Source organism: Bicyclus anynana, chromosome 17 (genome assembly GCF_947172395.1).
Source record: "Bicyclus anynana chromosome 17, ilBicAnyn1.1, whole genome shotgun sequence".
In the NCBI taxonomy this organism is placed as follows: Eukaryota; Metazoa; Arthropoda; class Insecta; order Lepidoptera; family Nymphalidae; genus Bicyclus; species Bicyclus anynana.
Window position 1 is genome coordinate 7,139,526 of NC_069099.1, and position 16,728 is coordinate 7,156,253.

At 38.9% G+C, this 16,728-nt stretch overlaps 1 protein-coding gene across 1 annotated transcript in view; it reads left to right on the top strand.

Moving 5' to 3' along the window:
• LOC112054167 (alpha-tocopherol transfer protein-like) overlaps nucleotides 1-16,265 on the top strand; it is a 37,537-nt gene extending 21,272 nt beyond the window's left edge. Inside the window, exons 3-7 of the mRNA XM_024093851.2 lie at nucleotides 3,201-3,360; nucleotides 4,786-5,041; nucleotides 8,170-8,280; nucleotides 12,790-12,926; nucleotides 14,166-16,265. Coding sequence (XP_023949619.2) covers nucleotides 3,201-3,360; nucleotides 4,786-5,041; nucleotides 8,170-8,280; nucleotides 12,790-12,926; nucleotides 14,166-14,295 — 794 coding nt within the window. The 3' untranslated portion in view covers nucleotides 14,296-16,265. The remainder of the gene's footprint in view (nucleotides 1-3,200; nucleotides 3,361-4,785; nucleotides 5,042-8,169; nucleotides 8,281-12,789; nucleotides 12,927-14,165) is intronic.
• The last annotated feature ends 463 nt before the right edge of the window (nucleotides 16,266-16,728 follow it).

The following is a 16,728-nucleotide window of genomic DNA, read 5'->3' on the forward strand; positions in this document are numbered from 1 at the left end:
TACAATACCATAATTTTATAGTACTGTTGGCAACCTTACCACAACTTGCAAAGGTTTTGCAATAAGTTTTACTATGTTGTATGCATCTCAAGTAAATCTGCAACATTGTTGGATGATTGAAGGTCGATGGACGCAAAAAATATAATTTGAATCATTATGAAACCATGTTAAATAATATTATCCTTAAGTAAACTCAACACGCATAACATTTCGAAATCTGTTACGTAGTATGAAGTTGAGAAGAACCTTTTGTGTAGATTTTTTAAATCTTTCGTTCTGTTTGTATACAACTTATTAACGTTTATATACCTACTTATATTTTTAACTTATTAGTCTCTAATTTCTTGAAAATTTATTTTATCAACCTTCCACGCAGAAATCGTCCAATAATATTAGTCTTTAATAGCTACTAGTTTGTTCTTCGATTAGCTATTAATTAATTAATTAATTAATGGATTTATTATGTTACTAGCGGGCGCCCGCGTTTCGTTTGCGTGGAATTCAGTTTTCACAAATTCCGCGGGAATCATAAATTTATGGGATGAAAAGTAGCCTATGTGTTAATCCAAAGTAAAATCTATTTCCATTCCAAATTTCAGCGAAATCGCTTCAGTAGCCGCAGCGTAAAAGAGGAACAAACATACTTACACACTTTCACTTTCGCCTTTATAATATTAGTGTGATATTAGTGTGAAGTGTGATGTGATGTGAAGTGTGATTTTCGAGACAGAACTTTTAACTGCATACAGTATCATATACATAATGAACGCTTGGTTTTGTCAGTTTTAAGTCTTTTCACTAAAAATGTTGTATATAATTTTTTTTTTTTTAATTTTTCACGTTGAGCTGCATTTCCTCATCACATTTTACAGAAAGTTGCAGTTGTCAACTTAAGCAATGAATTTATTTCCTTGAGTAGATTTTCATACTTATTTATTTATTTGTAACGCCAACAATGACAGCAGAAAACATTATATATAGTGAGTTACAAAATTCTTGAACTACTGCAGCCATCTTTTACAGGCATTCACAACACTGCAGAGTCCGGTTAAAAACTTAAAGTAAAAGATTAACCTACAATCTAAAATAATTTACCAAAAATTTACAATAATAAAAAAATAATTAAAATGTCAAAATCAAGAAGGTTTACAATATTAATTAAAATGTCAAAATCAAGAAAGTTTACAATACTAATTAAAGTGTCAAAATCAAATAATTGAGTTTAAGAAAGGGATGTCATTAATTAATACATAAGCTAAAGTTAAAATTTAAAATAAATTCACTTGAATTCACAGTCACTTGAAGTTAAAAAATATATATATATATAAATAAACAATAATACAATTAATTAATAAAATACATATTCATTTATAATTCTAAACCTTTCTAAAAGAAAACATTTCAAACCTTTATGTAAATTTTTAAGCAACACCTAATGTAATAATTTGTAAGGAAGAGACACGAAACGACAAAGAAAGTCATTGTTTTATTTATTACGTTTAAAATGTTAATAAATGCTAATAGATGCAGTTCACAAATAGGTCTTATGCAATACGCAGTAAAGCGTATATTGCGTTAACAGTAAATACTTCGTAACAAGACGTATTGTACTGACGTGTTACATTTCGTATTGACTAGTACTAGCACTTGGCGACAATATAGAAGGAACTTGCAATTCAATTTTTCACAAATCAAACGGGAACCAATGATTTTTTCTGAGGTGAAAAATAGCCTATATGTTAATCCAGAGTGATATCTATTTCCATTCTAAATTTCAGCCAAATCGCTTCAGTAGGCGCAGCGTAAACATACCCTTACACACAAACTTTCGCCTTTAAATTATTATTAGTGTGACACTTTGATTAAGTACATACACACACTAAAAACAGAAAAAAAAAAACATTTTAACAAAAAAAATTCAACCGACTTTGAAATCACAAAAATAAATTAGAAAGCCAAAAATCACATCGTGCTACCTTATGATCACTTTGAAGGCGGTGCCAACAAAGTGATCCTTTTTGTATTTTAGATTTTTTATTTTTTTAAAAAAGCGTTTAATTTTTTTTTTTTAATTGTTGCGTCCAGTAAATTGAGGTAAATTTATTTTATTTATTATAGGTTTATTGTAATACACATCGCTATTAGTATTTAATATGTATATACTATTTAAAAATAATCAAACAAAATCGGCGGCTAAAACTTCATAACATCATTTAAAAATTCCAAATGTTTTTAAACGTTACTCGATATAAGTACTTACTTATTTATAATCATACCTAATACCCACCTAAATTACGTAAAAAAGCAGTTTAAACAGTTTTTATCGAAGTTTATTCTTTAAAAGGTCTGTTATTATTTTTAAATTAGTTAAGCGCTTATGATTTTTAAACTAATTGGAGGTTATGATAGTTTTTTTTTTGGGTAAACTGAATTAATTATCAAATACATACACTACTTAAATTCCCACCAAGCACTACGGTAAAAAATTGTTTTGTCGTTTTTTGTCTAAATATCACTACATAGAAAATAAACAATGCCTTGCTTGAGACTCAAAATTGATATCCGGCTTCCTTGTTCTCACAACAAAACAAGTAATAATTATGTACTGCACGGCTATTCTCTAACGATGTTTTGTATAACTCGCAAGTGCGAGTTTCGAATTCAATCTATCTCATTCTAAAGTATCGTGTTAAACAGAGAGAGATACAGGTGAAATCGAAACTCGCACTTGCGAGTTATAAAAATATCGTTACAGAATAGCCTAGCAGGACATTGTAATGATTTGGGTCCATCCATCACCATTATCAACCCATATTCGGCTCACTGCTGAGCTCGAGTCTCCTCTCAGAATGAGAGGGGTTAGGCCAATAGTCCACCACGCTGGCCCAATGCGGATTGGCAGACTTCACACACGCAGAGAATTATGAAAATTCTCTGGTATGCAGGTTTCCTCTCGATGTTTTTACTTCACCGTTTGAGACGCGTGACATTTAATTTCTTAAAATGCACACAACCGAAAAGTTGGAGGTGCATGCCCCGGACCGGATTCGAACAAACACCCTCCGGAATCGGAGGCAGAGGTCATATGGGCTATCACGGTTTGGGGTTGAGTCCAGCATTGTATGAAAAGCATACAATTTTTTTAAAAAAGATCTATCTAAAAGATCTAATTTTTTTAAAGAAGATTTATCTCCTTTCAGATGATATCCTGCTGCGGCGCTTCTACACCAGCTGTGGTCAGAACCTGGAGCGCGTCAAGAAGACCATGGACCTGTTCTTCACCATCCGTTCCACCACACCCGAGCTGTTCACCAAGCGGGACCCCTGGGCGCCTGAGATTAGACAGGTTTTTGATATTGCGTGAGTCTAAACATGCGATTTGACTTTCATTTTAATTTGATTGAGTCAATCACTTGGCACGCGAAGTAAAGGCCCGATGAAACGATGACTTTCAAACTGACAGAACACAATTGAAACTGTATTCTGCCTGACTAATTTAGGCAGTGCGAGGCTTACTAGGCAGTGTAATACTTACAATAGGCTACTTGACACTTTTTTTAAATGGTCTTAAATTATCGAGATGTGATTACGTGAAAACAATATTTTATTTCGTATTTGACAATACGAGCCAAAACGTCTGTCAGCCATTGGTCTATATTTCAACTGTTTCATGACGTCACGTTAACAAATCCTTTACAAACAGAGCGTTTGAAAAAAAATATTGGTTAACAATTTGTTTGACGTTTAGTACATCAAATAACAATGTGACGTCACAAAACGGACGACAGAAGTTCTAAGAGGTCTACTCTTTAATCCAGCCCTTACAGTAGTCACGTCATCAACCCATATTCGGCTCACTGCTGAGCTCGAGTCTCCTCTCAGAATGAGAGGGCTTAGGCCAATAGTCCACCACGCTGGCCCAATGCGGATTGGCCGACTTCACACACGCAGAGAATTAAGATAATTCTCTGGTATGCAGGTTTCCTCACGATGTTTTCCTTCACCGATTGAGACGCGTGATATTTAATTTCTTAAAATGCACACAACTGAAAAGTTGGAGGTGCATGCCCCGGACGAGGATTCGAACCCACACCCTCCGGAATCGGAGGCAGAGTATCATATCCACTGGGCTATCACGGCTCTATCACGCTTACAGTAGTATCACTGTATAAATGAAGTAACTTCTCTCGTTTTCCCAACATTTCCCTTCACAGCTCTGCTCCTATTGAATGTACCGTGATGATCAGTATACTTTAACCTGCCAAGGAGTATGAAGAATAATTGTACCAAGTTTCGTTAAAATCCGTCGAGTAGTTTTTGTTTCTATTACAAACATATAGACAGACAGGCAAAAATGTTTGTATTTTTGGCATCAGTATCGATCACTAATCCCCCTGATAGTTATTTTGGAAATACCTATATTTATTTAAGCCGTGATATCCCAGTGTAAGCCGTGATAGCCCAGCGGATATGACCTCTGCCTCCGATTCCGGAGGGCGTGGGTTCGAATCCAGTCCGGGGCATGCACCTCCAACTTTTCAGTTGTGTGAATTTTAAGAAATTAAATATCACGTGTCTCAAAAAACGGTGAAGGAAAACATCGTGAGGAAACCTGCATACCAGAGAATTTTCTTAATTCTCTGCGTGTGTGACGTCTGCCAATCCGCATTGGGCCAGCGTGGTGAACTATTGGCCTAACCCCTCTCATTCTGAGAGGAGACTCGAGCTCAACAGTGAGCCGAATATGGGTTGAGAATGAAAATGATGAAAATTTATTTATTTCAGTGACATGTGCCCGCTTCCAAACAAGACCAAGGAGAACTACAGGGTGTTTATCTACAGGCTGAACAACCCGGACTACGACTTGTTTAACTTCGTGGACGCGATCAAGACATTCTTCATGTTGGCGGACACTCGCCTGACGGAGGAAGATGACATACCTTCGGGCGAGATACCCATATTTGACAGCAACTACATCACGCTCAAGTTCATAGGGAAAATTAATTTGGCTATCTTGAGGAAATATATGCTTTACACACAGGTAGGATTTCAGTTTGATTTTTGCACAGATTAATCAATAATATACAGATGGAGCGTACGGAACACGACGGTGTCGTAGCCGCTCCAAATACGAAATTCAAAAAGTAATACATTCTCGAGTCAGTACGACACGAACCGTCCCATCACTAATTTTCAATATTATTCAAGAAAAATGGCGTCTTATGTTTTTAAATATTTTAAAAACTGTTCACAAAAACTAAATAAATAAGATGGAGATTTTTTATTGGCAATTAATGACTATTATATTAATTTACGTAATTGTGGTTAGCTTTAAATTTTGAAATACAAATAATGAAAAATGTTTGTATATGCGGTTGTCAAGGAGACGCTTTTTATCAAAAAAAAAAAATTTAATTCTTAACATATTAGGAGGTCTAATAAATGTAATTCATGTCATTGTCTGGATCGTAAAGGACGTTTTCGGGACGCCTCTGCTTGAAGTTAGCGTTAAGGTTGGGAGTGTTGGGGTTGTTACAGGCCTCAACCACTAGTTGGTTGGGATGGATGGCAGCTCTATCGAAATAGTTTCGAGAGAGTTGTTATATGCACTCGCATACGTAATGCCTCAATACGTATTTCCTCGCTTTATTAATTTGCATGGAGAAGCTCATGCGGTTGTCAAAGGTTACGCCTAGGTACTTGGCAGTACATTGCGGGGGGGGGGGGGGGGGGGGAATGTAGTCCAACAGGCGCGGATCGAACACATTATGAACTCGAGTATGGCCTCATGAAATTATTGCGTCTTGTTTAATTTTTATTTGTATTAATATGAATACAACAAGAAACTTAAGCGGACTTATCTTAACAACTAGGTATACAAACCATGCCCACGTGAGATGGACACGAATAGGTACTGGCTACATATCCGCATTGGACAGTCAGACTGATCCTTTGCGCAAGAAATGAGTCAGCGCTCACCACTACTGTTCGTACGTGTACGTGAATCGTGCGCTTTAGCATGGTGCGGGTAATACTTCGTTTCACTCTTGAGAGTTTGCCGCGATTTATGATAATAGTACGTGCTATGAATGTCATACAGGCACCCACACCATGCTACAGAGTACGAACTGCAGTCGAGGCATTATTAAGACTACGATTTGATGCTTTTGCACTCATAACACTCGAGTACAACCTCGGGTGAAGTAAAACTCGTGTTATATCCGGGAGCGTGACTTGCCATTAAATTAAGAAATAATGAATAGGTACTCAGATAAGTACTCATTGTCTGTTACTAATAAATAACACGTATTACCTATCACGTTTATAGTTTACACAGGAAGTTTACGTGTTAAAACTATACAATTGCGAACCGTGGCGAAACTGCATAATCGTTGCTTGGCACTAATTAGGTAATAGGCATTTTACTTCACACAAACACAGGATGCGTTACACAAACGCATGTTCACGCTGTGCTCTTATGCAGTGCCACGAACGAAGAGAGCACCGAGATTTGTCGGTATAAACCGCTTTTAGCGCATACAAACGCGTTTACAATGAGATACAAACACGCTTATTACTCAATAAAAATGCATTTACATACAACGCTATTCAAACGCGCTTACATCGCGATACAAACTCGCTTACAATGCGATACAAACTCGCTTACAACGCGCTATAGACGAGATACAAACACGCTTAAAACGAAATAGAAACGCACCTATATACAACGCTATTTAAACGCACTTACAATCGCAATACAAACGACACTGCGTCTTCGCCAGCGAAGACGAGGTCCCCGATATCTGATGTCAAACAGACGTGGGCTTTTAACTCATGATCTCAGGGGCGCCCGGACTGATACACTCAGGCCAAAACGCCCTTCCCGAACGGCTTTCTAAGCCGAGGTGGAAGTCTACGAGGAGATGCCTGCGCTTATTCAAACCCCCGGTGACGCCACTGAGGTAAAAAAAAAGAAAGATACAAACGCTTACAACGCGATATAAACGCGCTTACAACGCGATATAAACGCACTTACAACGTGAAACAAACGCGTTTTAGAAACGCGATACAAACGCAGTTCTAAACGCAAAGCGATATATCCTACTCGGTTACAATACGATAATAACGCGCTTACAATTAGATACAAACGCGCATACAACACGAAATAAACACGTTCACAACATGACTATAACGCTTTCGGAATGCAATACAAAAGCGCGATAAGAACGAAATTCTCACTACCACTGCATTCGAAGCGAGTATTCGCCTCGTGTGACTTGGACTTAAATCTGAAACTAATGGAAATTACAATAGTTTTGTGAAAGCCATTCGTCTAGACTTTAACGTGTTTCTTGACACCGGCATAATAGTTGATGAATATTTATGACTAGAAAGTTGAAACTATTTTTAGTCTTTGTTTCGGATGTCAGTTTATATTTAGTAGATGTTGTCCATCTGTGAAAAGATTAACATATGAGTTTTTTTACGGTATTTGCTGGATGCAGGCGGCTCAGAATCGTACTCGTAATGTTTGGAAGTCCATACAAAAGCCCTATGTCCTACCGTGGACTTCAATGGTCTGACATGGTTTCCTACTAGTTGCATACCCTGACAGAGTGACCTATCAGGGTATGCAACTAGTAGGAAAAATTAACCAAACTGGCAAAATTGCATTTGCATGCGTATTTGGAACAGCCACGACATCGTCGTGTTCCGTACGCTCCATCTGTATATTATTGATTAATCTGTGATTGTAGGTATGTCATATTGGACTGAGATTTTTTGATGAACATTAGAAAAAAAAAACTCTTGTCTTTTCGCTTTACAACACAATAAAACCACACAGGCTAATTATTGGCTTAGCGAGATAGCTGCACGTGGAATTCAGTTTTTCACAAATCTCGCGGGAACCATGAATTTTTCCGGGATTAAGTAGCCTATATGTTAATCCAGAGTAAAATCTATTTCCAATCCAAATTTCAGACAAATCGCTTCAGTAGCCGCAGCACAAAGGAAGAACAAACATACTTACACACACACACTCACACACAAACTTTCGGCTTTATATTATTAGTGTGACAAGCGGACCAAGTCAAGTTTCGCTTTGATTTATTCAACTTCAAGCCGCTTATAATTAAATTACTTTATTTTTATTATTATCACTTTCAGGAGGCAATACCCATCAGACTGAAACAAGTGCACATAATCAACTCACCGTCATACATCGGCAAGATATTTGCGCTCTGCAAGCCCTTCCTCAACCCTAATGTTGCTAAACTGGTAAGTTTATCATTCCTGTATATCTCACCAAGCCCATGTGACCCAGTGGACCTCTGCCTTCGATTCACTGCATTATAAGATTTTTAGCAGACTCAGAAGTGGTTTATCTAATATATAAAATTCTCGTGTCGCGGTATTCGAACTTGAACTCCTCCGAAACGGCTCGACCGATTTTGATGAAATTTTTTGTACATATTCAGTAGGTCTGAGAATCGGCCAACATCTATTTTTCAAACCCCTAAATCCTAGGATAGGGTAGTGGTAGGGTAGGGGTATGGTATAGGGATAGGGTAGGGGTAGGGTAGCGGTAGGGTAGGGGTAGGGTAGGGGTAGGGTAGGGGTAGGGTAGGAGTAGGGTAGGGGTAGGGTAGGGGTAGGGTAGGGGTAGGGTAGGGGTAGGGTAGGGGTAGGGGTAGGGTAGGGGTAGGGTAGGGGTAGGGGTAGGGTAGGGGTAGGGTAGGGTAGTGGTAGGGTAGGTTTATGGTATAGGGATAGGGAAGGGGTAGGGTAGTGGTAGGGTAGTTGTAGGGTAGGGTAGGGTAGGGGTAGAGTAGAGGTAGGGTAGGGGTAGGTTAGGGGTAGGGGTAGGAGTATGGTAGTGTAAGGTAGGGATAGGGAAGAAGTGCAAATAAATAAATTAATAAGTCAAAGCGAAGCTTGAGCGAGTCCGCTAGTAAACAATAAGAAAACTAATGGCGAACAAAGGTTACCACATTACCAACCAACAAAGGTTACCACGAGGCGTCCACATCTCTTGTTGTGTAATTCTTTATGGGTTACTTGGGATAGGTGAAGAGAGTGACTTGAGTGGAAACGGGGAGTGTTTGTTAACAGTCAAAGGCGCCTTTAACCCTACAAACAACGTTTACAAGTGCGTGACTTCACTCAAGGTCTGCCATTCTAGGGTCTTATTTTAGTTACAGTTTGATTTGTTAATTAAATTGTCCTGACAAATGTTGTGAATCATAACCTTTGTTCGACATTAGTTTTCTTATTTTTGTAATCACTTTTGAGTCTGATAAAAAATATGTAGTCGGTAATCACCGTATAGCTATTCAGATCAGAAGATCAGCTTTATACTAATTTAGAAATTATAAATTCCAATCCATCTAACATTGCATCTAATCATAAAATAATGATTATTTTTTTTGTGAAATTGTCTTGATACAAGTAATATTTATTGTGTTAGTAGTTTAGTTAGTAGTTTATACAATTTATTGTGTTATTATATTCAAATACAATTATGAAATGTAAATCCCTACGTATCTTTTGTAAGTATATAAAATACCGGAATATAGGAATTTACCATAACTAGAGGCACTTACGTTATGGTGGTCATTATAATACCATGAACATTAGGTATACATAATGGATAAATAATTCACATAAAATTCAGCGATTTAGGAAAACCCAAACATAATGATTAGGTATATGTATAATAATCAAAATTAAAATTTCAAGGTCAGAAAAAATATACACCGTGATGTGTTTTGAATTAATACAAACTTAGGTTACCTTTTTAATAGTTGGTGGCATTAACATCTGATAATGATAAAGAGTCAAATATCCACCAATCCGCATTAGAATAGCGTGGTGGTGGTGGTCGGCCAGTACGCCTAACATGCGACCAAATGACGTACCTCATGTAGAGAAATAGACAAAAGTAAACCTATTGCGGCGCAACCGGAAATAGTCCCAAACCCATCTCTTTCGTCCTAACGCAATGAAAAAGATGGTGATATTTCCGGTTGCACCGCTATTGGTTGAAATTTGTCTATTTCTCTTCACGCGATATGTTGCACGTTTGGATTACATAGCGTTGCCAGGCGTCCGGATAAAGTCAAAGGACATAGTTATATGCTTTTTGATTGCGTGTCCGGCCAAAACAAACGGCGTTAGGTTTTTGCTAGGCTTTTTACATATCTAGAACTTAATTTTTACTAATGACTTTATGTAAATTAAAAAAACGACTAAAACTGTTTCGATATTATTTATATTTAATTAGAATTTAACATTATCTAATATGATAGTCAAAAAAGTTCAATTTACATACATAGGTACATTTACAATTTTAGTAGTACTATTAGAATTCAATTCATTGAACAAATGAAAAATATTGAATTATTGCAATGATAATTGTATACCATAGATAGGTTACGTGATACGTCCCTACAAAATCACCGCAAAAAGTGATCCGAATTTAGCGACTCCACTGAGCGTACACATGCACAATTTTGTCTTTAACTACATTATATATTTATGTATATATATAGTTTTACGCTTCCTGAACACACAGCTCGACATTGTAGACGATATTCAAGTATTATTACTGCCAAAAAAATTTTCCGTACCATTTCACCGCGGCTTGTTGCCTCGACTGGTGAAGGGCTGGCTCATTTTTTGCGCAAAGGATCAGCCTGGCTGTCCAGCGCGGAAATGCAGCCAGTATTCTTGCCACCATTCCACGTGGGCATGATTTGTATAGTTATTAGGATAAGTTAGCTTAAGTTCCCTATTGTATTCTTTCTCAATAAAAAAAGGCTATCAAGGGCTTGCGCAAAAAGAAGGCTCCGGGGCCTGATACGATTAGCAACAAAGCTTTAAAGCTTCTCCCGGTCCAGATAATCAACCTCCTGGTGAACATCTTCAATGTTCTCCTAGCTCACTGCGCCTTCCCAGACGCATGGAAAGAAGCCACGGTCATTGGCATCCACAAGCCTGGTAAACCCCGCGACCTCCCGACTAGCTACCGCCCAATTAGTCTTCTCAACACCATTGGCAAGGTGTATGAGATAATCATTTTGAATCGTCTCAAAGCCATTTGCGATGAAAAGCAACTTCTCATCAAACAGCAGTTTGGATTTCGATGTAAACACTCATGTGTTCATCAAGTGCACCGCCTCACGGAGCACATTCTAACCGGTTTTAATACATTTCATAACCCCATCGCCACCGGGGCGCTCTTCTTTGACGTAGCTAAAGCGTTTGACCGCGTCTGGCACGAAGGCTTGATATTCAAACTAAACCGTTTCGGCGTACCAAACAAAATGGTACGCTTGCTACACAGCTTTCTGTCCAACCGCACCTTCAGGTACCGTATAGACGGCACTCTCTCTTCACCCAGACAGATTCGCGCAGGAGTCCCTCAGGGCTCCGTGCTCTCCCCGCTTTTATACTCGCTCTTCACAAGCGACATTCCCACCGACCACCCGGGCGTACACGTCGCCCAGTTTGCGGACGACACCGCACTGTACGCGACGGCAGTAAACCGGGTCCACATTAGAGCCCGCCTCCAGAAGGCGGTAAACATTATAGGTAAATGGTTCCGCCTTTGGCGTATAGAAGTCAACCCAGAGAAAAGCGCAGCCGTGCTTTTCACCGGCAAAGCGGTCTCCCGTCTCAAGTCCGGACTCAAAGAAGTCTCCCTTTACGGAGCACCCATCCCCTGGCAACGTACTGCCAAGTACCTAGGCGTTACCTTCAATAACCGCATGAGCTTCTCCATGCACGTTAACAAAGCGAGAAAAAAGGCCGCATACGTAATGCACCGCCTTTACGCTATGATAAATAAGAAAAGTAAATTGTCCCTCCGCTCAAAGCTAACGCTTTATAAAACTACGATCCGTCCGATCTTAACCTACGCTAGTGTAGTGTTTGCCCACCGTCCCAAAGCGACCCTTAGGTCGCTTCAAACCCTACAGAATCGTTTTCTGCGTCAAATCACGGGCGCGCCGTGGTTTTTACGCAATAATGACCTCCATAGAGATCTAGAATTACCGACAATAGCTAAGTACATGAAACAGCTCTCTCAAAACTATTTTGACAGAGCTGCCATCCATCCCAACCAACTAGTGGTTGAGGCCTGCAATTACACTCCCAACCTAAACGCTAACTGCAAGCAGAGGCGTCCCAAGAACGTCCTTTACGATCCAGATGATGACATAACAACCGACAATGCTTCCCAGGTAACACAATCACAAGCTACACAGCGTCTTCGCCGGCGAAGACGAGGTCCCCGATATCTAACGTCACCCGGACGTGGGTTTTCTAACTCACGATCTTGGGGGCGTCCGGACTGATTCACTCAGGTCACGGTTACCTCCTCCAGAATGGCCTTCTAAGCCGAGGTCCGAGTCTCATAGGAGACGCCCTTAGAGAGCCGTTCCGTCCTCTATCTTTCTTTCAGCCTTCGGGTCACATCAGACGATGCTTCTGCGCTCGCCCAACCCCCCCGGTGACGCCGTAGTGGTTCCGCAGGGAGCTATCGGCACCTACTCAGACAGAAAAAAAAAAAAATAAAAAATAAAAAAAGTATTATTTGAAATTAAGTCAATTTTTCACATTTTGTCCGCTTCAGATTTGATGCACTAGTGCACCATCTCTAGTAGGTATACTAATCATTGAATTATTGCAAGATATTGAAATAGTATTTCAATAAATATACTAGATAATTCCATTTCTTTATGTAAGTCTCTCCCAAACACTCATTTAGTCTCTATTTATCTGTAGATCAAGTTCCACGAGCCCGGTTCGGACACGCTGTACAAGGATGTCCCTCAGGAGCTGTTGCCCAATGAGTACGGAGGCAAGGCGGGCTCCGTCGATCAGATCAAGCGGTACTGGATGAAAAGGGTCGAAGCTAAGAGGTGAGGCAGTTATTTTATTGGCTTTGGCCTTGGCTGAGTTTGTTGTGGGCTCTTCTCGGACCAAGGCGCGTTTGGAACCCTCGTAAGTTTAGTTTTAAGTTTTCGACTATTATTACAACCATTAGATTAAATTAAATTATGACATAATCTTTACCTTAAGTGCTTGTAAACTAAGCCCTTTGACTTTGACTATTAAATTTAAATTTTTGGAACCACTTAGGGCAGTAACGTAGCTAGGTAACCAAGGTGCAAATGAAATAACATTAAATTGAAAATTTTGATAAACTCCCGAATGTCATGAAATTATTAATTCCCTTGACCAACTCGTCATTATTCTCTTTCAGTGCGCTTTCATTTGAGACCCCGCTCGAGTATATTTGCAGACATTCGGTTGTTCTTCCCCACTTTCGATCCCCACAACTTTTAAACGGCTCAACCGATTTTCATCAAATATGTCTAAGATCACTCGCTCGTAAGTCACCTTTGATACAAAAAAAAACTTAATTGAAATCGCTTTCTCCGTTCGGAAGCTCTAGTGCCAGCATAGCACAGACATACAGACACGTCAAACTTATAACCCCTCTTTTTGAGTCGGGTGTTATAAATGGGACCCCACTACTATTTAAACTGATTAGTTTTTATCATGTAAAAATATTAAATCCATCAGCCGATATCAGCCGATATATCTCTTTCATTTCGTTTGTAGAAAAGAGACGGGACTGGTACAGCTCCGTCGCCATTAGACGACATTTTGTCCATTTTATCTTCACTTGGTCGCTTGTTAGCGCCATAGGGGCCTTAGCCACGTCGATTCTCTTTCTACAAACGCTAACGCTTCGAAAACATACAAAATAACAGATTCGATCGACAAATGATACGTGACCTGTCGACAGTGAATATCTTTTCCGTACATTTTTCAATTTAGAAGCGTTAGTGTCTATAGAAAGAGAATCTACGTGCCACAATGGCCCAGTGTCTTTTGACGTTTGTTTGGCGACTGGATACATTCTTCATAATCTGATACTTCACAAAGCCACCGCGGTCTAAAATAATTGGTATTTACCAATGATAGGAACGGGCCGACAAAAAATCAACTTTTAAATATTAAGAAGTTTCTACTCTATTTATTTTCGTTATTTTTCTTTTTTATAAAATAACCAAAAAATTTAATAACCTAATTTAACCTTAAACTTGGAAAATAGTAGGTATGCCTATTAACGTGCCTGTTATAATTTTCAGAAACTGGTTCCTAGCAAATGACAAGAATTGGGCAGTAGAGGAATCGCTCCGACCATCCGCAAACAACGACGAAAAGATCAAAAAAGTGAAGGACCTGCCTGGCTCTTTCCGTTCTCTTGCTTTCGATTAGTCGATTAAATTTGCGAATATAATCTAAATCGAATCGGAAACTCTTTACTTACTTATATTTAAAACTAGCGGACGCCCGCGACTTCGTCCGCCCTTAGACCTCTTTAATCCAGCCCTTACAGTAGTATCGCTGTAAAAATGGAGCAACTTCTCCCGTTTTTCCAACATTTCCCTTCACAGCTTTGTTCCTATTGATCGTAGCGTGATGAAAAGTATACTATAAGAATAATTATACCAAGTTTTGTTAAATTCCGACGAGTAATTTTGGTTTCTATAACGAACATACAGACAGACAAAAACTTTACTGACTGCATTTTTGGCATCAGTATCGATCACTAATCACCCCCTGATAGTTATTTCGGAAGTACAGAATTGACCTCCTATTTTTAGTTCGTAAAACTTGACTTGGGATTGGTATACTGACAGTAATACCATCGGTAGGGTTAAGAATAGGGTCAGATAAATATCCGTTTTTTCGACTTTTTACGTGACAACGTCTTATAATTCGATGGAGCCGGCTGTACACCCGAAAAAAGATGACGTCATGCGTCGTTCCCTCGCACTAGGGTTGACAACTTTTTTTACAAGAAATAAAGTATATTCTGGTCTATGAAGATTATTATACAATAATTTAGAAAAATGTACATTTTCTTTTGAAAAACGCAACCATTCCATCAGTATTTTCTTATGACATTGTCACGTTCAACTATCGTCAGTAAGCCGACTTTACAGACAACCGATTTTTTGACGACCTCCGTGGCGCATTGGTATGCGCGGTGGACTTTCAAGACGGAGGTCCTAGGTTCGATTCCCGGCTGGGCCGATTGAAGTTTTCTTAATTGGTCTAGGTCTGGCTGGTAGGAGGCTTCGGCCGTGAGTTACAACCCTACCGACAATGACGTACCACCAAGCGATTTACCGTTCCGGTACGATGTTGTATAGAAACCGTAAGGGGTGTGCTTTTCATCCTCCTCCCATCAAGTTAGCCCGTTTCCATCTTAGATTGCATCATCACTTACCATAAGGTGAGATTGTAGTGAAGGGCTAACTTGTAAAGAAAAAAAAGACTCTCGAGACAGCTGAGTCTTCCCCCGCATGATTTAGGGGTCGGGGTATGATAACAGAGGATTCCTGAAGAGAGCAAGTGACAGGCGTATTTTTATTTCTTTATTCTCTTAAAGGGTGTGGATTTTCATCCTCCGCCTAACAAGTTAGCCCGCTTCCATCTTAGACTGCATCATCACTTACCATCAGGTGAGATTGTAGTCAAGGGCTAACTTGTAAAAAAGAAAAATAAAAAAAAAATAAAAAAAAAGTATCTTCTTCAGACTATTGTTGCCAACCATAATTTTAAAAGGTGTATGTACAGCTAATAATAATTGATAGAAATTAACAGTAGTTTCGAGAAAGGAAATTCATAGAACCATCAGGTACCTACCCAAAACCTAACGTATTTCTTGTGAATTTAAAAATAAGTCTTATTTTTTTACCGATTTCATTATTAATTCGTATTTTTTAACATTATTTTTTTAGTTTCTCTTTGACTAATTTATAGTTTGTACAGTAAGATCAATATCACAATTATAATAAAATATTGATGTATATATTACAGTCCGTATTTTTAAAGTTAGCTACCATAGTTTGGCAAGTTCGTTGATAACACTCCCATAATATGCGGGCGACGGGGGGAAAGACTGCGCGGGTGTGAAATCGTGCGTCCGCGGAAGTGGAATTCTTCGCAATACGCCCCCCGTCCCGCGCAGACCATCGGGAATGTTACGAACGAAGTTGCCAAGCTATATATAATGTTTTAAATATTTTTTTACAACTCCTGTACGTAATTGGTGAAATACTGGTCTAATTATAACATGGCTCTTGTAATAACCTACACTGAAATCAGTGTTAGCGGATTGTTTGTTATAATTTATAAACGAATGTATTAATAGATAATAAATTGGTGATATTTGTGTAGTTGTCTGTTTTTATTTACTAATCGATGATCTTTTTATAGTCTGACCAGTAACATAAACGACTGTTATCGCCGCGTTGCAGCGACTTGCGGTACGGACGGCTTCAGTGTGCTCGTGGCGTTCGAGCCGTCCACATCACTTGATGTGTAATTCTTTATGGGTTACTTGGGATATGCGGGGAGAGTGACTTGAGTGGAAAAGGGGAGTGTTTGTTAACAGTCAAATGTACCTTTCATCCTACACACAACGTTCACAAGTGCGTGACTTCACTCAAGGTCATTCTCTGCCATTCTAGGGGCTTATTTTGGTTACAGTTTGATTTGTTAATTAAGTTGTCCTGACAAATGTTGTGAATCATAAACCTTTGTTCGACATTAGTTTTCTTATTTTTGTAATCACTTTTGAGTCTGATAAAAAATATTTAGTCGGTAATCATCGTAGGTATGTTCAGATCATAGTTAAAA